Below are 26,088 nucleotides of genomic sequence, written 5' to 3'. Positions count from 1 at the left end.
CTGTACTTCTATTATCTTGTGTACTAAGCAGTTCTGGAAAGGAACAAGACCCAGGTAGTGACTTTGGTCACAAACTCCAACACAAATTCCAGATTTCAAACTGTGTTATAGCTTACATTTATTTAATCCTTCTCAAACTTCTGAAGTACCTGAGAAAACTAATCCATGCACTTTCCAATGCAGACACAATCCCTTTGGACTGATGAGTACAGTCATTCACAAGACTTTTCTTCATGTCAAAACACTGAAGCTGCCTCAACCCAGAGCAGGCATCGTAGCTTCTCAAGATGAAAGGTCAAAGAATGTGCCTGAGAAATGCCCTGCAAGTTAAAGAATGCTGGACATCGCCACAAGGAGACAGTAATGTGAAAAGCAGTTCCTGCTCTACCTTGAAGTGCATCTTTTGTTTCTGTAAAAATATTGTCATGCACTTTTCCCTTTTTCCTCCTTGTCAGCTTTGCTGCAGTGAAAAATTTCCACAGGGCTTCGCTTATGGTTCTCCTGGGTAGCAGCCAGTTTAATCTATAAAATAACTGACAAGAACAACAGATGTGTTTGTCTCTGTCCGTAGGATTTAAACAGCATGGGGTTTGAACAGTACATAGTCCATTACACTGTGTTCATATAATATCTACTTGGACCTCACAAGCCTTGGCTTAAAGGCCAAACCCATTTGTTTCTCTAAGATTCCTCTGTATGCCGCTTACTGTGATTAGAGGGGATTCACGCACCGTGCATTGTATCACTGGGTGATGGAAAAAGCAGCTTCAGCATCCTTATAAAGCACATGCAGGATACAAAGGATGGTCTTGGTGCAGACAAGCACTGCTTTCCAAGCTCATCTAAACCTTACATATCACATGCAGCGCTTTTACATCATCTCTCAAAGGATCAGAGTGGCTCTTAAATTGCTCAGAGCTCGGCCAGACAAAGGCAATACCAGTGAGATGCAGAAAAACCCTTCAAACTGGGGGTCCTTCTTCAGCATACAGCAACTGACAGAAAAAGACATCATGACCTCAGTCCTGGCTTATCTGCCTTCTTCCAGCTGCTATACATTGTTAACATCCCAGCTCTTCCCACCAGCATGCTCAGCAGTCAACAATTCACCCATTCTGCCCCACTCTTATCTCTGAACTACAGTTTCCATTCTCCTAAAGAGCTTCCCAGACGTCCTCAGGATCTCACTTCAGCAAAGTTTAATCAAGGATTATCCATGCGGTTTGAACTTTGGAGGACTGGAGAGGCCAACTGCCCATCATTCAGCTCAACAGCTCACAAACACAACCTTTTGTTTTCCTCTTCTTCTTTGGATTGCAAGTAACACCATACGTGCCTCAAGTGAGAAGTGATCTTTTGATTTGGGTTATAAGCAGCTCACAGTGATTCTACGTGCATGCTGCATCTTTTTCTCAATGATGATTAATGTTATTCTTACCACGGGTCTATACCAGAAGGAAACTTCTGCACAACAGCAATTTTTAACACTTTCTTCAGATTGATTTATGTGCTTATTTGTTTCGACTTTTTGGGCAACCACAAACAATGCCTTTAGTTTTCAGAGGGTGTACTGACCAAGTAATTTATGACTGGCTGAAAGCAAGTTTATTGAGGGAAGATTATTTATCACTTGACTGTAACCGAGTGGGATAGATCGAATGAACAAGTTTGCATAAACTAAGTGTAAAGGTATGAAGTCAGTATTTAAAGTATGCAAAAGAACAAGTCATCCACACACAAAACCAAACGAAGTTAAAATAAAAGTTAAAAACCCAACAAGGAGTGGATTAAGTAAAATAGATTAATCCTGTCTGTGTGTTACAGGTAGACAGGAGAAATCACGCTTGTAGGAAGACACAGTTACTGAAATAAAGTATTGATTTTCTGCTGAAGGAACTGTAAGTATAAAAGGACAATTAATTTCTAAATGAAGGTAGTGGTTATCTTATTGCTCTCTGGATATAGAAAGAACCTCATCTGTCCATATCAATCTACAACATTTCACTTTGTGCTCCAAGGCAACCAGTTTTTAATCAAAACTAGATTGTTAAGAACATTAGAGCATGATTAAGTGTCCAGACTCCTCTTTTATAGATTTGAACTTCAAACCGAGGGCAAGTTCATCTGACACGCACCAAATACATCCCTGAAGCAGCACTTCAGCTTCCTTCACCTGGGATTTGGGGTCAGCATTGGCTCATTCTGCTCTCCAGCCTTCACATTCCAACATCCTAAAGCTCCACGTGAGCAAATCAGAGTTGCCATCCCAATAGGCATCAATCAGGCAAGCTCCCTGTTTTAATGCCTCACCACTTTAGATGCTACAACTTTCTGTCTTCCAGCTTGGATTAATGTCTTTCCCTTTCTCTAAAAAACATGAGACATCAGCTCCTGCTTCTTCCTTCAGATCTTTCCCTTTCCCACCAGACATACACAATTCTGTTCTTTCATGGACCACGACAGCCTCTCCCCCACCTTCTTCCCCATTTATCAAGCTGATCTGCACACCTGTCTGGTCACTTGATGAGCACCACCTAACCTCTGCCATGTGTCCCCTCACAAGTGGGTAAGGAGCCATGAAGCAGCTTGGAAAAGACCACTGAGATCATTCAGTTCAGCTGTTAACCCATTACCACCACACCAACTGCACCACATCTGCAAACTGACCTCACTGTGCTGGTGCTCACAGCATTGGGTCATCAGTGCTGAATTCCAGCCATTACCTTCCCCAGGCTACCTATCAATATCACACTTCAACTGCATGGTGTGGAGCAGCTGCTGACATTTGGGCCCCTAGAAGAAGCATTAGTGTGGCACATAGGGTCCATGGCAAAGCCCCACCACCTCTACAGCAACAAATAGCAAGGCTTTGAGCAGCCTGCAAGATGTCAAGCAGTGCTGCTGAGCAGGATCAGGGCTGCCCACTCCACATGCTGCTGTCACAAACATTTGAGCAGCAGGTCTAGACCCTCATTCTCTGGTCTGATAAGGGCTGTCAGTATGTGAGATAAGATCTCCAAGATGAGAATTAAGTTCCCTGACCTTTTGGCTGACTGTGATGGGGAGAAGGACTTCAGGATCGCCATGTTGACCTCTTTGCCCCACACTCCAGGCAATAAGACATGTCCAATTTAACAAAAGCGAGCAGTGAGATGGGTTTGTCATCCAACAACTTTCCCATCGTTCTGGTTGAAATGATTGCAGGTAAAAGAGAATTGCATCCCAGATTAGACTGAAAGAAAAAAAAATCAATAGTAGCAGCCTTCAAAGCGTTGTTATATCAGGTCAAATCAGCCGCATTATTTTAAGCTGCTGAAATGTTTCCCTTCACTTTTTGCCCATTGAAAAAGAAAACAAAAATCCAAAAGACTAGAGACAGACACCTGAGCAGCACCACTCAGAGCCGGTTCATCTTCTGCTGATTGAAAGCATGTTTTGCTCAAAGAAACAGCCTAACTCCAAGCTCAAACACTGCTTTCATCGCGGCTCAGGTGTTCTCCTCAAGAGTTTCTGACACAGATCCATCTCACATCTGACTGTACCCAGTTGCCTCAGGCTGTCACAGAAGCGCATCCCTACTGCTTAACGACTGTAACGCCCACATCCTGCCTGATGAGCAATTGCCAATTATTAATTTTCTTCCCCCCCCCCTCCAGGGTGCACCAGTGATAAGAACTGCTTCCAGGTCTGGGTGGACGTGAACCTGAGCGGAGCCTGAAGGCATTAAAGCCACACTGACCAACTAAACTTTTACAATATGACTACAGTGAGGATTTTAGCTCCACGATGCTGCCATGCTGGGATGTGACAGGCTTCTTACCCAGGTCTGGAAGGTAGGAATCTGCTCGCATGTATAAAATAGCTTTGTTTCCCTTCCCTCTGCACGTATGTTACTTTGGGAAAGGAGCAGAGGATTTTCCGTAAGCATTTTGAAATATATTCTATGGGTTGAGATGAGTGGAAACAGAATTAACCAGAGTAGGAACTGGTTTAGACAAGCTCTCTGCAATCCATGTGCATTATGACTTTGTCTTTAAAGTGACAGCGCCAACATTTGCAGCTCTGGGTGGGGGGGAAAGGAAACGTCTTTTAAAGCATCCTGCCTGGGTAAGGGTGAAGGTGAAATTCAGCCACGCTGCTCAGTGTGAGCTTTACAGAACACCCATAACAGAGGATGCCAACTTGTCTCTGTCTGCTGGTGTATACAAAAATGAATATGGGTGGCAGCCCACTAAAAGAGCACTAGGAAACCAAAGAGCTGAGAACAAAGGCTCAGGATGAATTCTGCCTTGAGGGAGATGAGTTCCCCATCCCTGCCACGCTGCCCACAGACCACACAGGACTGATTTCTGATGGCAAGAGCGGTCAGACAAGAAGCAGATGGAGTCATGGCTGCCCCGAGAGTTTACCTGGGATGTTATTAAACACCTGGGGATTTACAGGAGAGCAAGCGCTCAGAAGGCTGCTAAGCTGCCTAATAAATTGGAACCAGGAATTGTTCTCGTTTGTCTGATGCCTTAAAAGAAAATAAGAACTGAACAGCTTTCAAGAAATCCAAAGAAATTTAAAAGGTCCTGTTCTACAGCTGAGTGCTCACAGCCCACGGAGCGTCATTTCCCAAAGTTCAGCTATTCAGAGAAAACCTGATCAGCCAAGCATGAACATTTATAATCGTTTCTGCACAACTTTTTGCTTTCTCCCCATGCAAACGCTGTCAGAATCATCAAGGAAATGAGAACTGAGGCGCTGGCCAGGGAGATGGGAAATAAGCAGAGTAAGTTCTCTGTATATTAGAGAGATGGAGGAGCACAAGTACCAGCAGGCAGGCCCAGCCCCAAGAAATAGGTTTTCCTTCACTTAGCACAGAATAACTGTCACATGGCAAGAACCTTATGTTAACAGGGAGAACAGAAGGAAGAGCGACACATGATTGGTCTAACCTCAAGAATACAGCTTGCAGGAAAAATAAAAGGATCTCTCTGTCCCACTGCAAATGTTGACATCTTTGCAAAACATACCAATTTAAATCTGAAAAAAATATTTTAGATTCAAGCTGTCACCATAATCTGCTGTGTGAACTATAGCTCGAATGCCATATGCTTTTGCTCTGATCTCTAGGTGATTCTTACTGCCTGGAGCATCCTTTACACAGAGTTATAGAATGGCTTGGGTTGGAAGGGACCTCAAAGATCACCCAGCTCCAACCCCCTACATGGGCTGGGCGCCCCCCCAGCCCATGATACCCAGGCCCTATCCAACCTGGCCTTGGCACCTCCAGGGATGGGGAGCCCACAAAACACTCTTCCCTTCTGGTAGGGGTAGGACCATGTTCCAGAGTTTCATAGGAAACATCACCCAGCCATAGTTCTGTGGGTAATGAGATTCTGTGATGGCATTTGAAGAGAGGTACTCAAGAGGTTGGATTTGACCCATGGGATCTCAGAGCATTTTATAATTATTAATATTTTAAAAGAAATGTAGATTTTCATCAAAAATCAGTACTGATGGGAAGTTCCAGGTAGTTCTGCTATTCGCAAAGCTTAACTTAGTGTGGGATGATAGCACAGCCAGAAAGTCAGGAGGGAAACATCAAATCCATCCCTACTGGACCTTACTAGGAGTACTGATGTGTACAAGGCTACATCAGTAGTTTTGACAACAACTGTTTTGTTCCACTCCACAAAAGCACCCACTCTTAATACTCAGCCTTGCTGACAAAGTCTTGCCTCCTGCACACCAAATTAAGTTATAATGCAAGATCTTTTGGCTAGCAAAATAGGTGCACAAGCTTCTTGTTTCAGCATTAAATCCATAGTACCATATTCTCAGCATTAGGGATTGTGCAGGGAACTACAAAGCCTTCTAGCCAGATGATAATCAAAATCCCCCCATATCCCCAAATTACAAGCTGCCAACATTTCATTCCAAACTGAACCCACCCTTCTTCACAGCCCCAAATCACAGTGTGGGATAACTGGTAATGTCCAGAGGTGCTCACTTCTGCCATAGACCTCAACTCAAGCCAAATAAGGTGGCAGGTACTTCTGGAGCAGCAGCACAGTCATCTCCTGGGTAACACCAGTAATGGTGTCTTCTGGGGACTAAAGACCTTTGGTCAGGTCAAATGAGCATCACAATCCTACCCCACTCCTCAGTGACCATTTTGCTAGCCCAAATTTGTTGCTCTCTCCTAAGGATGGTAAACATACACAGTGTCTGCTTGGTTTCATTCACTTGGTCTTCTCTTCCAACTCCCTGCTGCAGGACTGGCTGTTGCAGTATTTTCTAAGCTTTCAGGGAATAAAGATCAGCCATCCTCATGCTTAAAATAGACTAGAGAGCCCAGCTGATTTATCCTTGTCCTGTAGGATCTAGGAGTCAGTGAGACTGGAAAACTTGAAAGGGAATAAATTATGAAAGTAGGGACCGTGATTTTTATGTTTTAAATAAAGGTCCTCAGTTCACCCTGGGAAGAATTCTCAGGGCAGATGGGCTCAGTGCTGGGGGACTCACCTGCAGCTGGCATAAGGTGCTGCAAGGATGCAGTGCTCCAGCCAGATGTGAACTGCTGCTGAAAGAGCCCTGCCAGCAACAGCAGCTCCCTGCAGATGGAACTGGGCAAAGCTGGCTGGGATCTCCTTACTGCACTGATGCAGTTATAGAGAGCAGCTGCACCATTTTGATACCCAAATTTCACTTAGGTTTAATATCTTCTCTTCTCATCTCTACTTCCAGTGAAATATGGTGTGGTTCTCAGGCTGGTTATTGTCTTTGATGTGAAAGACATTTGCTTGTTTTAAGGAGATATTGGACATTACTCTTTTATAGGAAAAACCCTCAACACTTAAAGCTTCCACCTTGACCATGTCACCAAGCTTCCAGCACTCGCTCTGTGAGCCAGGTCAGCTCCTCTCCTTAAGCACTGCCATACCAAAGCCATCTGGGGCAGCAGCCAATGAAGGATCCAGCACCATACCTGCAGTAGGGAGTCAATCTCTACTGAAGTAATTTTGCTTATGGATTCAGATAAGGTCAGAAGAGACCTTCAGCAGCGCAGACATCTGCATTAAGTAAAATAATTCACGTAGGAATCGCGTAATCACCCATACCTTTCTGGGTGATAAAACACCTACTTAAAGAATATTGCTCCTGAAAATCATCTCTTGCCTACAGAACCTATGAATAGTAGAGATTAAATGTTATGGAAAATGAGTATGCATAATTTTCACTTTGCTTTGTGCCAGTGAGAGACAGGGAATGTTTGGACAGAGAAGAAATCTGGGATAGAAACAGTCTGCTCTGCCATTTGTCTGGTCTTTCACATTAACAGAGGAGTGGAAATATGATGGGGAAATGCTGATGCAAGAACAGTGTCTGAACCCCTTAGAAGATGATATTCCAAGCGGATGGTGTTTGTTCACTACTGTTTCTCTTTTCTTTTGTTAACATCTGTTTCCACTAACATTTTAGGAAGAAACACTTCTGTGCTGAATGGACAAGGTGGTGGTCAGGGTCCTCCAGCTCATAGCTCCCCATTACTCCAGCTATGAGATATTCAGCAGGTTGATTTAGCCCTGAGAACGCATCCTGTATTTTCTGCTCCCACTTGTACTGAGTTCCCCCTGTGTCTGACATGGTTTGTTTTGCAGGTGGTCAATGATGTTAGCAGCAAACATAAACCCCGATGAGGAGCAGCATGAGCCATGGAGGGACCCACCCCAGAGCCCGCATATGTTGATGTGGACAAGGGACTGACATTAGCATGTTTTGTCTTCCTCTGCCTTTTCTTGATTGTGATGATAATTCGCTGCGCAAAAGTCATCATGGACCCTTATAGTGCCATCCCCACATCCACATGGGAGGAGCAGCACCTGGATGACTGAAGGGGCTTGACTACACAGAGCCATGAGATGCTGCAAACTAGGAGGCCTCTGCCATCAGGAAGGCAAGCAGAAACAGCCATTTTCAGATACGCAGGATGACAGCAATATATTTAAGAGCCAATATTTCATGTGATTATTGCTCAATAGACCAAGACATCAGCAAGCCATTCTGAAAGCACAATACTACTATGCAGCAACCCTCATCTTAATGACGATGGTCATCACATAACTCAGTAGCACAATGTCCTCCAGACTTTTCCTATAGCCATAGCACAGTCTGCCCTCTCAATGTCTCCCACAAATTCAGGGCTTTATTCAGAAATTGGAATTTGATAAAGCAAAAGGAATGTCTCCCCTGAATACAAGATTGCTTCAAATACCTTCCCCAGTCATTGCATTTGTTCTTGGAAGAAAAGCAAAGTCTTGTAGTTTTGTCTCCCCAAGTACTGCTAGGTAGGATTATAAAATCATCAAGGCTGGAAAGACCAGCAAGGTTGTCTATTCCAGTCATCAACCCAGAAAAAAGACTAAAGCACCATGACTACGAGCAAGTTCATTCTCAATGAATGAAGCTGTGTCCGTATGCTCCCCCACCACAGCGCTGTCATATTTTTAGTGATCAAGATACAGAAACTCAAACTGCAGCTCTCAAGAGGGCTGTGGGCTACGGTTGACTCTGCAGCATGACCTCTCTCTATCCAACTCATGGATAACTAGATATATTGACAACTGCCATAGGTCCATCAATCAGCCAGACCCCTCGCAATGAGCTCGGTAGCCACAGTTCACAGCACAGAGCCTGGACACCACTGGTTTCAACTATATAGAACTTATATATCAAAGAGTGATTCCACACAAAACTTCATTGATCTCTTGTTTCAGACACAGTTCAGTGAGATCACACATGGATGATAAAGACAAAAAGCAAAGACATTCCTAGTTCTGTCAGTCAGATTTGTTAGCCCAAGTATCAGTAACAACAACATGCATTCTACCTCAAACAAATTCAGAACCTTTAAAAGACTTGTTCCCCGTGTTTTTGGTGATTATCTACTTATTTCCTTTACTCGATGCATTAAGAAAGCCATTGTGAAAGAAGCAGAAAAGGGAACTTAAGAAAACTATTATTTATATTTTGAAGAGTGGTAATTGAAGGTTTCCCACATCCTACACTTCTTAAGTTCTAAGGTTTGCCCACAGCTGCCTTGAGCGACTACACATTTGGCTTAAGGGATCGTAAAGAGCTGCTGAAGCGATCAGCAGTAGGTACTGCAACCACTGGTGTCAGGAATAGACAAAACCTGAGAGCACAGAACTGGAAGGACACTTCATTTTCTCTTCTTCCTCACCGTCTTGTTTTCTACATTATTGCCGTAAGACAACATAGAGCAGATAAAAAAAGCTGGAAAAGAAGGTTGGAGCAAGGAACCAGGACATAGACTGGATGTAGGCTGGATATAGACTTGGTAGATCGCTATTCTTGATTGACAGATTTGTTTGACCATTGCACAAGTCCCTTCTCTGTCTCAGTCTTCAAACATGTAAAATTGGTACAATACTGTTCACTTGCCTTGCCCTGTTTCAGCTATATCATACCACTATCTAAGCACCTGAAGAGCCTTAGACAGGGACATGGAAATAAGATGTTGATTTACAGCTCCTTCATGTAAAACTAATCAGGAAGGTCTGAATCTCAGTGTGCAGAATGGGAAAAGAGAAAGGAAAATCTCCACAGCTGAGAGCTTGTGCAGACCTCCGTGCACTTTTATTAAGGTCAGAACATCCCAAGTCATCCTGACGGCACCTGATTTTATTACCTACTCCCACTGAGTTCCAAGGAGCGCAGACTACAGAATAAAAGGCTATGAGACATATGGAAACTTAGCATGCACCTTTTGCCCTAGGCTCAACTGTACAATTTCTGCTAATCTCTATTGTAGGAGAGCCCATTCAGGAGGTAGGAGATTTGAGGATCAGATTTAATCCTGCTCTTCTTTACCATGAGACTTCTGCTTCAGTTACCCACTGTGGATTGCTCACCAGCCTGCTGTTCAGCTTCAGGTTCTGCTAGCCAATTAACCATTAGTAACAGAAGTTTTGTAAGTGTGAATGTTAAAGTCCAACACTCCCTGAGCAAATACATAGGTCTCTTATTCATGATGTACCTACCCATACCACAGGAACCAATGCTCTAGCTCAAAGGGCATTGCTTCTGTTCCCTTAACATTTAGAGCCTGTTTTTTGTCACTGAGTTCCATATCCCACTTTGATACCAGCAGAGCTACAGAATATACAAAACAAGTAGTAGTTAAGTAACCATTTCTAGGCTACAGAGACTTACAGATTTCAGGTTATCTGGCTATATTTGCAAACAACACAGAGCAAGAACAGTGCTTGTCACTACTCCTGGTGCCAATACTCTTCTCAAGGAGAATCCACATACTTTGGTTCTGCTGCACACCACCAGTATAACCCCTGTTCAGCTAAGGATTTACACACATACTTTAAACTCTGAGCTCCCCAGGGACAGCCCCATGCTGTGCCTTTGGCTGGGCAGGAACAGCAGCACACAGCCATCAGGGGGAAGGAAACCTGTATGATAGCAAAGGGTTATGAATGCTGGGGAAGCAAATAGGCTCACTTCACAAGAATATTTGTGATTATCTTCCCCCCTCTGTCCATCTATACAAAACACAATAAGATTTTATTTCACTTTCTGTTCACAAAAACCTCCCCTACACCAAGCCTTTTCCAAAGACTACCTAAACACCACCGGGGTTGCTTTTTATAGTTGTAAGATATATATATTCACTACTTCCTGCCTTCCACCAATGATTATCAACACAGCCTCACCACTCGAACCAAAAGCAATACCAAACATCTTGCTGAAAGCAGAAGCTTCGTCCTGCTTGCATTCTGGGTTGACCTGGCCACACAGGACATGGTTGTTACTCCGTCTCCTGGGAGTCCGGTTGGCAAAGCCACGCTCCTGGGCAATGATAGTTGGGTATCAGTATAGGCTGCATTGCTTGGTATTAATTGCAGCTGCATGTAACAAGTGCCTCTGCCAATTCTGTTGTTTTTAATCATTATGCCATACTACAGGCAACTGCACTCAGAGGAAATAACGCAAACTTCCTGCAGATGTATTTACTTAATGCAATAAACAGCTTCAACATGGAAAGAAGTTGCGTGTGTCGCAGCACATTGCTTGCCAGGATCCAATGCAGGCACAAGTTGTGATGAGCTGCTCCCTGCATCAGAAGCAACAGCTGGAGTCACCACATTGCTCTAAGAGCAGCTCCTGGATGGATAAGAGCTCCATGCATGGGCAGGAATCCAAACCCCAGCCACCCTTTCCTGCCATCGTCCCAGCTCCACCAGCCCAGTCTTAATGGTCATTGCCCTGCTTGCTATGGCTGTCTTCTGGTTCTGCACAGCCCAGGTAAACCGATCTAAATAAAGGACACCAAATCCCCAGTTTTAACTACTCCTTAATGTGGCCATGGGAATACTTCATCACAAACTATATTATTCTGCATGTTCACTTCTTTTTAAACTCCATTCATTAAAGGCAGTCGATATCCCCTGGCCACTGCTCCTTTTTGCAACCCAGGAGGAAAACACCAATCACACACACATTTTTAAGGCCATGCACAGTTTAAGACTTGAGTCACGTTTACTTTCAGTGTTCGTTTCAGCTCACAACAGCATTTTGAAGCACTGAGTGATGTGCTTAATTACAAAGCTCCCTATTTCTGCAACTGCAGCTTGGCCAGGAAGAAATCAGAAATCAAACAAAAAGTATTAAAACTGCATTAAGCGTGCTGAATCCATAAGGAAAGGAAAGGGTGTTAAAATACATTTAGAGTCAAACGAGCTTCTCAAGCAACAACCATCTGCAGACCGATCCTATTTTGTACAGGGCAGCACAGGGCCACAGCTTCAGCATGTCCCTCACGTACTGCCAAACACATCCAGAGCTTTCAATCAACTTTAGAGCCCAGAAATTATCTCTCTTTCTCACTTAACAATGACAGCGTGGGCACCTTGAGCAGAGGTGGCAATTCTGAGCCTGAGAAATGGCCTCTTACAGAGAAAGTGGATGCAAATACTGCCTACCAACAGCATCCCTTCTTAGAGTCACTGCCTTAACTGAACAGCTTCTGAAAGAGCATTTCCACTGCCCAGGGAAGGTGTCTCTCCCTTTCCACACCACATAGTCCCAAACCCCTCTGTGATGGGTTTACCTTTCCTCCAGGTCTCTGAAGATCCACTCAGGAATTACTTCTTCTCCATTCAGGTGACAGTCTCAGAGCCACGACAAAGCAGAGGAGCTCTGGGTTTAAAGCTTCACATCATTCATTGTTGCTGAAAACTACTATATGACAAACCTAATAAAAGCAGACTTGAATTAAAAGTAATAAACTCCAGAAGCAAAGAGAGCCACACTCTAATCCAATTGCAACAGATGCTTCCAGATTTGAAGAGGAAGCTTTTTGTAGAGAGGGTCAAACCACTTTAAATGGCCCTTTAGAAACAAACTCCTCCCAGCACCAGGTGCAGATGTTGCTCCAAGAGCCCCAGGTGTAGGCACTGAACCAATGGCCCCAGGCTGAAGCACCCTCCTGCTCCACCTCATTTCCCCCCTCACAGGTGCCTTCCCCCAAAAGTGGAGATACCTCCAACACCACGAGCCCACATCTTTATCCTGGAGGTGAAAAAAAAGTCACCTTGGCCATAAAAACCATTCCTCTCCCTTTTTTAGCATCTGCTGGACTTTTGGCCTCTGGCCATACAGCAGGCGGTCGATGCCTCTGAGCTCTGTCCTTAACAAAGCTTTGGACTTCCTCCAGCCCACATCCAAAATCTGCTCAGAGAGCTGTGTGAGCTCTGGGCAGGAAAACATCCATTTCTGGAAACCTGGGATTTCTCAGATTTAATCAAATTGGAAAGCACCCATGGGGAGATGGGAACAGCTTGTCACCTCCTGCATGCCCCTACCATGCTATAAAGCTATTTGGCCAGGAACTGGGATTTGTATCCCTGGGATGGAAGATGTAGCTGCACTGGCTTTGCACAATGGTTTTAATGGTTTCTAACAAGTATTCCTGTACCCAAAAAGCACTGATGCTGCAGTCCTTCCTGGCTGCAAAATGTCTTGCATCAAGGTCAAACCCCATGAATAGCAATGTACTGCCCTGACACCTCCATCAGCTCTTGTCAGTAGAGATTTTTCCATGGTTTTTTATAAAAGCAGCCTTCCTCCCAGCATACAAACCCCCGCAGTGCTTCTATGGGATGGTGGCATCGTGGCAAGAGGCAACATGGGGCTGTCACAGCTTTAGCATCAAGAATCACATGAGTTATTTCCAAATCCAAGAGGGAACGTGTCAGCTTGTGGTTGTCCGTCAAGGTCATTTGCCATCTGAGTCAGTGTGCATTAAAATAAGTATCTGTCTGTTAGATCAATTCGGAGCATCCACTAGAGCCTGAAGAAAAAATTGGTGTTTTTTTTTTAAATATAAATAAGGATGCACTGTTTTCCTGCCCAGGTCATCCCTTCTGCCAACAGTGGAATGTCTTAAGCTAAACATTTAAATTGATTGGAGGATGATCCTCCCAGCATCATTCTTGAAAGGGACTACTATTGTTGCACGCTGAGGCTGCATGGGAGAGATCCCATTTCAGCGAGCATGCCCCGTTAGTAATGATTTATGCACTGTCACATTTGTTCATCAATCTTCATTCCAAATTCACTCTTCTCTCCTGCCTGGCCAGGGGGTCACACAGCGCTCTCCCTTGGGGTGATATTAAATATCAGCATGTCCTGACACCCAGGTTTGAAGGTGGGTGCACACAGACCTTTTCCTACAGGCAGCTCCATGAGTCAGGAGTCAAGCAGACCTCAAAGCCTGCCCTCCTGCTGCCCCCAACCCCAGCATGAGGGTCTCCTGGCTCTGGGAATGCAGCTGCAGCCCTGGGACTGCTGTTCTTGCACAGAACCCACAGCCTCATCAGCCCCTTCACTTGGAGGACCGAGCAGATATTTGGTAAGATTCCCTTGCACCATTACCAGAGTTCATTATCTGCTCTCCCAAGCTCCTTCAGTCAGTGATATCCTCTAATTGATGTGATTTGGCACCAGGCCATGGCGTTAAATTGATCTGCAGGCCACGGGACAGTGGCAGATGTTCTTTACACTGGAGAGCAGTGCCATGCGCTTTGTTCACTGCCCGCTGCAAGGAGCTGCCAGCACCCGGGACCCTGTTGTTCCCTGATAGGGGACAAAGTAGCAGTCACCGTGCTGGGGCTGCCACCCCCCCCCCCTTTGGTACAGCCTTATTTCTGTTTTCACCCTTCTGAAAAGGTTGCTCCTTTAACACCCTGTTGTTTTGCTGTCAGTTGCATTGACCATCACGTTCACAAGCTGTGTTGTTGTGTGTAGGTTTATGGTGTGCTCCTGGAGCAATCTCCCTCCAAATAGTCCACAGGTTTTAGGATCCACCTTTGGGGTTTTACCCCCAGAAGATGAACACTGCAAGAAAAAGAAGCCAGGATTCCAGCTCTGCTGGTATCACCAACCCAGTGAATATTTCAGTTTACTTGAACACCTTTTTATAGCTGTGATAAAAATATTAATATAAAGGAGATAAAAATCTCACTTTCTATTTAAATCGTCCTATTCTCATCTCAAGAACCTTAAGCTCGGGTAGAAAAACTTTTCTTATCACGCCAGAGAGACACATTCATCTTGGAAGATATTTATTGATAATTAAAACTAGTAAAGATTCCAATCACTCATATAAAAACAATACATCTGAATTCAGTAGTGCAGGTATGAGAGGCGGGGAAGAGGTCCTTCTTCTCCTTCCCTTTATCTTCCTCCTTCTTTTACTCCTCCTCCTGGATGTTCCCTTCCCACAAACATCACAGACCCGACACAGCTGGGAGGATTTTGCCTGAACACTGGCCAAACCCCACACGGTAGCCACTGCCTTGGCAGTAACCTGGTGGCAGAAAACAGGAGATGGGTTGTACTGTGAGGACAGTGGGGTTCCACCATGAATGAATAGAATGATCCTCGTGTGGATATTTGAGATGGATGTGCCCAGGCCTGGCACACACTGTGAGGCTTTATGGTTTGGTCCCTCTTGTCAGGAAAAGCCATAGAATCACAAAGGCTGGAGAAGAGCATTGAAATTAACCAACCATCAACCCACCCCCACCATGCCCACTGACCACGTCCCCCAGTACCACATCCCCCATGGTTCTTGAGCACCTCAAGGGATGGTGACTCCACCACCTGCCTCCACAGGCAGCTCTGCCACTGCAGCACCACTATTTCAGAGAAGAAATGTTTCCTAATACCCAACCTGAAACCCCTGATGCAGCTTGAGGCCATTCCCTCTCATCTTATTGCTGTTCCCTGGGAGCAGAGGCTGACCCCTACTCCAGTACAAGGAGAACCTGGGTCTGACCTTCCTTCAGCACTGTCCCTCCTTATCATGGAGCTGTGATGTGGGACAGCTTCTCATTCAGGTGCTGCTACACTTAAGACTGTGAGTAAAGTGGGTTGAGCACAATAGTCTTGAAATCTGACTGTTCAATATATACTTCAAGAAATGCAATTGGGGAAAAAGGAGTTTCAGATAGGCCAGGAATGTTGGTGAAACTCAGCAATATGCAAGTTCAGTGAATGTGATCAAAGAACAAACTGAGATGTGCAATATTCCTGCAGTCAGACCCAACCTGCAGCACTGCTGCATGCTGGATCTTGTCAGCTTATCCATTTTAGCACTGCCACAAACACTGCTCCTATAAGCCTCGCATTTTGCTTAGATGCCCTTGTGCTCTACTATGTTGGGTTTTCACCAGTTGAACATTTCTGTGGTAGAGATACAGCTCGGTAACAGACCTTCAGCTTTAAATGCATTAACTAGTCTGGGCAGTTGTAGCTTGCTAGCACATGCCACAGTCCTATGGTTGCTTCTGCCCATTGAATTTTCCTGCAAGGCTCAGGGTTGGTAGCTGGATCATTGCTAGAGGCCAGGAAAAGTCTAACTGAAAGACAATAAGGGGTGGGAAGGAAATGCTTGCAGTGCAGAAGGAAAACAAAGTGGCCTGTGCTCTTGCAAACACCAGCACTAGGAGAGATGCAGACACAAGTACCTCAGTAACAATTAAAACCACGGCCCAGCATGGAAGAGCTGTCAAGCACAGCCCTTTTAGAGGAATGGAAAGAGCTGGGCTTGCATGCGTGCACACACAGCACAGCCATGTCCTCACAGCAGGCTGTCACCAACCCCTGGAAACACCTCCTTGGTACAGCCTAAGAGCATTTCTCAGCCATTACCTGTTATAATGACTTCATCTCCATCCTGCAGGAACTTACGAGACTGTCCATGGCCAAGAGCAATTTCTTTTGTCCCATTCCAAGAAAGCTCCAGCATGGAGCCGAAGCTCTCAGGCTCCTGCAGCAAAAGTTATCAACAAATGAATGTCTCTTAGCAGTCCTATTGCTAAGCTACTTACTGCTGGAAATAGATTCACAAATAGATTAGCACACAGAACAGAGTTTTGCTGGTGATTTGCTTCATTGGTAAAACACTGGCTTATTGCTTTGCCTTTGCATTACAATACCTTCCTTCTGTAAGCAGTCATGGCTTCATCTGGTACGTTTAAAACAGCCCTGAATTCCTTACAAGCTGCTTGAGGCAGCTACAGAGAGCATAGAAACAAACCTAGGGCATTCCTGAGGACCCGTGCTTTCATGTAACCACATTGCACAGTTCCATTTATGTTTTGTTCTTCAAAAGCAAAGCTGGCAAAGGTTTGTAAATCACGAATGTCAGTCTGCAGCGCAGTGTGTTAGGGGAAGCAGAAAGCACTTCAGAATGGAAGGATAGGTATCCCTGTTTGGAAACCACTTACCCTGAAGCTGTCTAAGAGACAGCACGAAGAGTGATTATATTTGATGTTTCAGCAAGTGCCAGTGCCTAACTCAGACACTGCAAACACTGTCTGTACAAGAGTAACAGCTTGCAAAGTTAGGTCTGTAGATGTAGTATTTTCTATCTGCCAAGTGGTTACTGGTGCTATCAGCACTTGAACACTCACGGGCCCACTGATGGTTCCTGATGCCAGGAGGTCTCCAGGTCGGAGGTTGCACCCATTGATGGAGTGATGCGCCAGCTGCTGCTTCATGGTCCAGTACATGTGCTGCACAAAGAAGGAGGAGGAGGAGGCTAAAGCAACGAAGGACAAACCTTTCTCACATACCTATGCAGAAGGTTCTGGATGATGCTGGTCAGGCAATCCCTAAAGACATTTCTGCATTTAATCAGGAACCTTCAGCAGCGCAAAAGTAATGCCCACAACTGCATTTCTAGTAGTTACTGTGACCTGGCTGATAGCTTTCTATATGATCATAGAATCATAGGATGAACCATAGAATGGATTGGGTTGGAAGGCAACCAGGTTCCAACCACCCTGCCACAGGCAGGGCCACCAACCTCCACATCTGGTACTAGACCAGGTTGCCTGTGATGACCAAGGGGCTGTTGCATGCACATAAACAGACTATAACATGTAACTCTGCCCCTTAAAAATCCTTCTGTTTCAGTTAGATGCCATTTATCCTCTTCTTTCTCTTCAAGGCCAGCACTACTAGCCAGGATCCATGATCAGGTCCAGTATTCTAACAGGCTTATAGAAAAATCTCATTACTGCTCTGCTGACTGCTGATTTACTGATTGGGCTAATTACCATAGATGCACAGAGCCAAATAGGAACTCAAAATGGACTGAAGTGCTGCAGTTGCCTCACTAGCCCAAATACTGCACTAGGGTAGACCTGGGCTCACGGCTGTGTCCCTATGGGAAGTACCAGCTGTGGCTGCAAAGCTGTCTCACACAGTTGCACAGCAAGAGCCCCTTTGCCTCAATTCAAAGCAGCAGGAAGAGCTGCTCTCTTGTTCAGTGCTCAAGAGTTTCCATCTCAATGGAAAGATGTCACCACCATCCGCTACTCTCTCTCTATTTGCTTATGATCTGATGTTTGGAAGGTCCTGTGATGTGCCAGGAGCTGGATTCAATAATCCTTATGGGTTCTTTCAACTCAGGTTATTCTATGATTCTGTGAACCTTACCCAAACCTGACCTGATCTTTGACTAATGCAAAAATCAGTGTTTGAAGATGCCTGAGAGCTGAGCTGATGGCATCAGTAAGATTTCAAGCAAATGAAAGAGGTCAAAGTCTTACCTTGAAATTGGATCTGCATACAGTAGTTGGCGTGCTCATTCCTTCTCCTGCAGAAAATAAAAAGCAAGAAATGGGTAAACAACTCATTTGTGTTGGATGAATGATGTTGGAGTCTTTTCATTTTATAGATGGATGACTCCCTTTATCATTACAATCCCTTGCAGCAGAGCAGCAATAACATTTTCCATTCCCTTAAGAAGGCCAGAAAACAAGTGTGTGGATGGCACCAGCGTCACATCAAGCTACTCGATTCAGATCATTTCCCTTACTGTATGAGCAACAATATGAGCATCAACTGGACCTTCTGCTCAGCAAGGCCATTAGCTGAGCCCTGCGCTGGGCTGACATCATGACTTCTGCTCCCTTCTTGCCCAGCTTTTACCTACCCATGCAGGCAGCCCCCACTGGGACTCCTCATTGTAAGCTGATTATCTGCAATCCTCAGGTGGGCTGCATTCCCTCCTGGGTGCATCACTGCTTGGCCAACGGGGAGTGTGAAGAGCTTTGCAAGAAAAGAGGAATGCAGAGCCAAGAGCAAATTGTCTTATGTACGTGGGGGGTTCTGCAGTCCTTAATTGGTGATTTCAGCTTTACAACCTGCTCCGCATTTCCATACCTTTTATTGCCACGAAGAGATTGATGTCAAAAGTGTAGGGCTCTTCATCCCGAAGGTAGGGCAGTGGCTTGGGATCCTAAAATACAGATAAAAGACGTGACAGTTTACACAAGCAAAAAGGAAAAATTCCATGTGCCATCCCAGTGAGTTCTTGTTTATGCAGGCTGTGCTGCACACTCCATTTACTTTACCATTATTACTGTTCAGATTATTGCTTTTCTTGCTCTCACACACATGCTTTTAAGGATCTTTCTGAGCAGATGTGATATCCCGCAGATTCAGATTTCCTCTTTTGCACTTGGGCTCCAAAAGCCCTCTCCATCTCTTTGGCATGGATGTTAATCCAAAACTAATACAGTGCTAGCACACCTCTGCTCTGTGCGCGTTCAGAGAGGGTGGTAAATTCTCTATAAGAACTCCATTGCCTTTTTCCATTTTAACTACAATTCTACATAACACAGATGCTTGAACAAAGTGCTCTGGCATGAATCCCCTCTCTCCCTCCTGCTTTCTGGATGCTAAGCACTAACAAACACGACCTAGCAGCTCAATGATCAGTTCATTTTCAAGACACTTTGGAGGAGGTGATATTTCTGCCCCGCTCACATAGGCAGGATGGCAGACACCACCTGGATGTGCCGCATCAGCCAGCATTTGGATTCAAAGGGCTCAAGCTTTCTTTATGTCTTCGAAGCAGGATCACTTAAAAATGTTTGAAGATTCAAGCCTTTCTCTCTTGCTGACCTGGACAGGGTTTGGCAGCAGGAATGGCATCAAAGCTTCCATGGTGACGACCCAAGGGGAGATAGTTGTGCCAAAGCTCTTGCTCAGGAATGGGCCCAGAGGAACGTATTCCCATTTCTGGATGTCACGGGCTAGAAAGGGAAAATTGAAAGTAATGCCACTAAACATACTTGGAGTTGTACAGCCTTTGCACTGGAGGAAGATCTCTGCACAGCTACAGAACCAGCTGTGTAGACTTGGAAACATCCTCACTACCAATTTACAGCCATTGTGCCCAAATTCTGATTTAATTCCATCCCTTTCTCAAGCCAAAGTTCTCAGACTGGCTAGATTAGGTAGTCAGGGATAATAAAAGCAAGCCAGGTCATCCTCAGATAACCATATTTTCCTCCTCAGTTTAGTTTAACTGTGACACCCAGCCAGGGAGCTGCACCGGTCAGAGGGTTCATTTCATCTCAGTAACAACGCTTTTGTCTGCTTAAACCTCTGGACAAAAAGAGTGATTTGTGATTGCCAAATTCTTTCCCTAATCCTGACACTGAAATCAATCCTCTGTGGAGATCACCATCCTTAGCGCTGCTCGATCCCTGTTAGATGGATATTAGCTCTTTCATAAGTAAATCAATCTTCATTAGGCAGCATTCACGGGTTCTACTGATTGATCAAAGATGGGCTTAGGAAGAGCTTAAGAAATGCAGGCAGCATTTCATTTTGATCCCTTTCAGCCATACCCAGTGGTTTCAGTGCCCATGAATGTGTTTTTAAAACGCATCATTTATCCACCTCTAGGGCACCCCATAATGCTCTGACCCCACCCACGGTGCTGGTTACCACTCCAGTCGTTCATAAGGACCATCCCAAAGATGTGCTCGTGAGCTCTGCTGACTGGGATCGGCTCCCCGTGCTTGTTGCCAGGTCCTACAAAGAATGCCTGAAGTTGAAAATCAAAACGTTGGTTAAGTTTCTGAAGGTAGAAAAGATAAAAGAGGATTCAAGTCGTTGCTTTGCTCAGTGGAAGACTACAGTGAGAGGAGGTGGTGGGGAAATGTCCCCAGTGGGTGTCTACCATGTCCTAGCATCTCTCTTACTCCCATATAAAACAACATAGATCATATAAATCACAACGGGGAACCCTAGAAAGCTCTATCCTTTGGGACCATGCTAAGCCACAAGAAGATGCACTGTCCAAGGGTATTTAGTTACAAAACCCAGTTGTTTCCAAACCCAAAGTTGTTTCCAGCCTGAAAGCTGCATTAACAAAACAACAGATGATCTAAAATACCCTGCTGTCCTCAGAAGGGAAGATTTCCACCACAGAAATCTTCATTGCCTTCATTTATCAGAGGAAAGGAATAAGTGGATCATGTCATATTCATTTTAGAAGCTGATCCTACCTTTTCTTCCCTCTTATTAATGTTTCTCTATTAAAGTGGCAGGGGAAAAAAAAAGCCCATCTTACCATTTCTAACTCAATATCCAGACGCTTGCAAGCACCAAACACTGGAGGTTTATCTGCAGGTGTGGAAAAAAAAAGGAGTATTTTGTGGGAGAAAAGCAGACAGAGCAATGAAAACACTGTTCAGGAGAAACAAAGCATCCAGTGCTGCCTGGCATACAAACAGAAGGCAGTTTTAGCTCTGGGCTTCCCCTTGCTCTCTGCTCTGACCCCAACTGGAGCATCACAGACCCTACATTGCAATGTACAGGAAAAATGATAGTTAAGAAGGGAATAAGGAGCCACATGTAAAGCCTGCCACGGACTCACCATTGTCAGGTTTCATTTGCCCCACAGGTCTCCGGATGGGCGTCCCAGATACCACAACAGAAGATGCCCGGCCGTGATAACCAACAGGCAGGTGTAGCCTTGGGAAAGAGCATCACAGAGTGTGGGTTAGATCAGGGAGCAGAGCACCCAGAGCAGCTTCATGGGACAGAGGCCAAGAGAGAGCAAGGTTTGAGGAGCAGGCTCTGCACAAATGGGCAAAAACAGCTGCACCTTCCTTGCTCTGAGATACAGACATACAAAATCCTGCAAGCATGTAGCTGTGCTAAATGCACTCCGGTGCCACTGCTCTGCTTAATTGCTCAGAGCTTGAACCCAGAACACAATTAGCAGAACAGAGTTTCTTAGGTGAATATGCCTTTGAACCAGAGGATCACTGTGGTTGGTACAGATGCACCAGCACAGGTTGGAGAAATGGGGCTCTTTTCTGAAGCTCTTGGCAGCACAGCTTCTCATTCCTCCAGCATGAACTGAAATCAGTGTTTTGCCAAAGGGCTGCCTCGACCTTTAAAAACACACACGTATATACCTATGGGTGAGCACACAACACAGCCATCATAACCCACCAGTTGGGCATCAGAGCATTCTCCTTCCCCCGGAACATGATCCCAACGTTGGTGGCATGCTGTCGCGATGAATAGAAGTCGGTGTAATCTCCTGCATGGATAGAAACGCACAGGACGTGGAGCAAAGGTAGGAGAGTCTCTCGTGTGCTGGGACTAAAGCTGATGAAAAGAGTGGGGAGGGATGTAGGGAGGGATGTAGGGAGGGATGCAGGGAGGGATGCAGGGAGGGATGCAGGGAGGGATGCAGGGAGGGATGCAGGGAGGGATGCAGGGAGGGATGCAGGGAGGGATGCAGGGAGGGATGCAGGGAGGGATGCAGGGAGGGATGCAGGGAGGCTCAGCAGCATTTGGAATCGTTGCTACGAGGCTGAGCGAGCAGAGCCCCTGCCGGAGCGGGCGGGCTGCTGCTGCCCTCTGCTGGGGGATGCTGTGTTGGAAGCCTCGCTGCAGCCAACCGAACTCTTAATGCTGTGAATAGCTTTGGGTGCCGTAACATTAGAAGGAAATAAAACCATCAGGGCATCCAAAGGAGGACAGCGAAGATAATGAAGGGTCTAGAGAGCAAGGTGTGTGAGGATCACAGCCACAAAGGCCTTTGGTGTTGTGAATCTGACAGCAAGGGTTTCATGGCACAAGACAACCCGGAGTTAAACCACATCCAGGAGCTTTCTGGCTGATAATGAGCTTCCCCGGCCTTTTCTTCTTGCACTACAGACAGCACCCACCTACCATTCACTGCATACAACGAGCTACTTCTGGCTCTTACAAAGCCCACTCCCCATCACGGCTATGCTAAGTCTGAGCAACCTGGAAACAAAGCAGATCCTTCAGGCAGGAGCAAAGGGCAGTGCTGAGCAGCCGGCAACCCGCAAAGCTTACCAATGTGTGCTGGCAGGTGCATGGTAGCAGAAGCCTGAGGTACAAATGCCCTGAAATAAAAGACAAAGGCTTCAGCTCTCAGAATAGTTTGAGGCTTTCACCCTGAAGTGGTTTTCAAGCACAAAAGGGGCTGAGCATTTCTCGAAGCAGCTCCTTCCTTATTTTGCTTTGCAAAGCCTTGCAGCAATTCCTTTCTAGTTGTAATAAAAACAAGGGCACTGTTGGGATAGGGGGAGGCACAGGCTGGAGGCCCCACAGCCACTTCCCCCATGAAGGCAGTTGTTTTGCATGGAGCTCCAGGTGTCCCCATGGGCTTGGGAGCTCCAAGCACCTGATCAGTTGTAGGTGTCCCTGTTCAGTGCAGGGGAGTTGGACCAGATGGCCTTTAAGGGTCCCTTTCAATTCAAATGGTTCTATGATTGCATTTGCAGGCAATGAAGCGACTAACCAGAGACACAGCAAGGGGTGGGAAGGTGTCATTAGACCCAAGCAGGATCCCATTCAGATGGTGGGCAGCTGCCTGAGGCCCAGGTTGACTCACCGTTTCCGCAGACCTGTGTTGTCCCGCAGCGTTGGCTCAGCAGCTGACAGCAGTGACTGCAGCAGGGCACGGGCTTCCCTCCAGGCTGTGGGGCCCAGCCCCATGAAGGCATTAAGGGTGGGCTGATGGGCAAGAGATGACAGACTGAGTTTTGCTTCACAAGAGCACCCAGATGCCCCCACTGCATCCCCTTAGCCACAGGCTGTCTCTAAGCAGAGCACAGCCAAGGGTGCTGGCCCACGCTCCTCATGAGATGCCCCAAATTTGTGCCCTGTCACAGAGATCGGTTGGATATTAGGAAAAATCTCTTATCAGAAAGAGCGGTGCTGCAGTGGCACAGCTGCCCAGGAAGGTGATGGAGTCACCATCCCTGGAGGTGTTCAAGAACAGTGGGAAATTCTCACTCACTCGTCTAAGAACGCACAGAAATCCAAACTACGGACTGAGATAAATACCTGGTCAAAGACATGCTGGTGTTTGGCAAGAGCCGGCCCATTGAACAGATGCTTGATGACACTGAGATCCAAGATTTGGTCTCCAATCGCTACCCCAATCCTGTGCCGAGGCTGCAAAGCAGTGAGAGTGGAGGGAAGAGGAGTTTATGTTTGTACCCCAAAACCCTCCAGCGATCACAGGGAGCTGAATCCATGAGGACAGCGTCTAACATCACTAGGAAAACAAACTTAACAAAAGGGAAAAACTCACCGCTGAAAATCCACGCCATTTAACCTATTTTTTAACCTCGAATTTCCAAACAAGACACTCCTTAATCTTTAATTTCTAAGCACGATTCCCGCTGCGATAAGGATTCATTCAGCAAACATCCCTGCAGAGAGCCAGGTTAATTTGTAACGACACCGACCACCATAGCTGGAAATCATGGGGACATGGTGCCAGTTTGAAAACGTTATTCCCCCAAAGGATTTCCATAAACCCTCGCCTGCCTTCTAATAAGATCTTGGCAAAAATGCTTTCTCCCGTGAACAGTCAGAAGGTGGAAAAATAACCCCGACTTGTTAGATAAGATTAAACGAACCATCTCGTTTTGATCCGTGGAGATCAGAAAACACAATCTTTGAGCTTAACTTCCTTTTTTGAACCAGTATCGATAAGCAGAGACAGCAGCAACCAGGAGATAGTAATGAAGTTTCAGTGTTAGTCCTCCAATTCTTCCTTCACAGGTATCTCTTCTTTTCCAGGGCCCGTTACAGCTGCTCTGAGGCATTGGGTGGCTGCAGGTTTCAGGTCAGCAGCTGCCTAACGGGGTTCAACACCCAGGAACTGGGAGCTCTCTTCTTTGGGAAAGGTTGAGCCACGTTTCCTGGGGCCTCCAGTACAAGATCGACACAGAGCTCTTGGGAGAGGTCCAGAGGAGGCCACTAAGATGATCGGAGGGCTGGAACACCTCTCCTATGAGGAAAGGTTGTTGGGGACCCTGCACATAGCAGGGGGCTAAAACTGGATGATCATTGTGGTCCTTTTCAACCCAGGCCATTCTATGACTCTGAGATAACAGAGCTGATTCGAGCCTTTGGGCACATTGAACACATTGCTGCAGCACTGTGCCCAACAAACCATAATGGGGCAGCAGCAGACAGAAGTGACACGTGCATGCAGCGCTCTGCTTTAGTACTCTTGCAACCACCCCACCCAGCTGGTGAGAGCAGGCTGCTAAAGGCCAGAATGTGGCACGTACAAATACAGCTATTGCAGGAGACAGTTCATTTGACAATAGTCAAAACCACACAAAAACCATAGGATGCAGCAGCCAAAGTGCTCCTCAGAACTACTAACACTTCCCATCCTTTAGTACAGTTTTAAGGAGGCTGTTACCAGAAGCCCTATGTGAAGCAAAAAAGATAACTCAGCAGCTGCCACTCTGCTGTCAGACCAGCAACCTGCATCATCCAGAAGTGTTTTCTTTATCCCATGTTGCTGGAGTTCCTCCATTTCACAGGTTCCACACAGTTACAACAGCCCAAGGACAACTCGTGCTTTTACTCACCTCCTCCTTCGTGGAGAAAACCCCATAGGGAAGATTTTGCAGAGGGAAATCTGAGTCCTTGTCCACGTGGATGAAAGACATGCTGAATGCTCACACAGACAGCCCCGACCTGCTGGGCCTCTGCGCTCCTACCTCAAAGGAAGAGCCCCTTCAGATGTTGTAACAGGGAGCACAGCAGCACCAAATCCCACCCTCCATCCGCAGCCCCAAACCAATGGCAGCTCTGCCCGCATCCCACCCCTCATCCTACTGGCAGTAGCTGTGGTTAATTAGTGCCAGAGGTTTGCATGAGTCAGCAGCCGGTAACTGTTCCTGCTGAGGTATGGGGCCAGCACACAGACAGGCTCTTCCTGCTCGATAAAACCCTTATGTGAAACCAAGGCCATTTTTTTACCAGCTACATCCTCGTGGGTGGGGAAATCCATGCAGACAGCTCCATGTGGGGCGGTGAGACCAGAGATGCCATCCATTTTTTACCTTCCATGGGGTGATTTACTTGACAGCAAGGTGGGAAAATGATGTCCCCATCTAACCTCAGTGGAGCAGTTCTTCTGCCAGCAGCTCAGCAACACGGGGAAAGTGCTCAACTGACACCTCCAGCTGCACTTCACCTCCTTTTTAGCTTTGTAATGCTGCATCCGAGTTACGTTTTCACCAGTTCCAACAGCTCAAAAACAGGTATATGCAAACAACAGAAGAAGGGCAGGGGAACCTGTGGCATCTTCTGATCCCCAACCCAGCTGTCACACCGTGCACGGGACAGCCACATTTGGGAAAAACAGAAACCAATGAGGGAATGACTTGTGCA

At 46.0% G+C, this 26,088-nt stretch overlaps 2 protein-coding genes across 5 annotated transcripts in view; one reads left to right on the top strand and one right to left on the bottom strand.

Moving 5' to 3' along the window:
- The window catches only part of CTXND1 (cortexin domain containing 1), a 32,915-nt gene extending 21,851 nt beyond the window's left edge, over positions 1-11,064 (top strand). For 2 of the 4 annotated variants that reach the window (XR_011904891.1, XR_011904892.1), the window contains 3 exons: positions 1,825-1,898; positions 3,657-3,833; positions 7,650-11,064. Coding sequence is in view for 1 of the 4 variants with exons in the window: in XM_072345914.1 (XP_072202015.1) it covers positions 7,704-7,883 (180 nt within the window). In the remaining 3 variants the exon portion in view is untranslated. Of the gene's footprint in view, positions 1-1,824; positions 1,899-3,656; positions 3,834-7,649 lie in introns of those variants that run through there. The other 2 variants (XR_011904893.1, XM_072345914.1) reach the window with 2 other exon arrangements.
- Positions 11,065-14,633: 3,569 nt separating this feature from the next.
- On the bottom strand, positions 14,634-25,425 carry FAH (fumarylacetoacetate hydrolase). Its single transcript, XM_072345696.1, has 14 exons — positions 25,281-25,425; positions 23,731-23,841; positions 23,276-23,397; positions 22,735-22,784; positions 21,856-21,946; positions 21,272-21,369; positions 20,966-21,018; positions 20,338-20,437; positions 19,507-19,637; positions 18,763-18,838; positions 18,147-18,193; positions 17,004-17,105; positions 16,240-16,357; positions 14,634-14,893 (listed from the first exon to the last, which is right to left on the bottom strand). Exons 1-14 carry the CDS (start codon positions 25,359-25,361, stop codon positions 14,814-14,816), a joined length of 1,260 nt encoding a protein of 419 aa, XP_072201797.1. The 5' UTR covers positions 25,362-25,425; the 3' UTR covers positions 14,634-14,813.
- Between the last annotated feature and the right edge of the window lie 663 nt (positions 25,426-26,088).

Source organism: Excalfactoria chinensis, chromosome 10 (assembly GCF_039878825.1).
Source record: "Excalfactoria chinensis isolate bCotChi1 chromosome 10, bCotChi1.hap2, whole genome shotgun sequence".
NCBI lineage: Eukaryota > Metazoa > Chordata > Aves > Galliformes > Phasianidae > Excalfactoria > Excalfactoria chinensis.
This window is presented reverse-complemented; position numbering and strand designations above follow the sequence as displayed.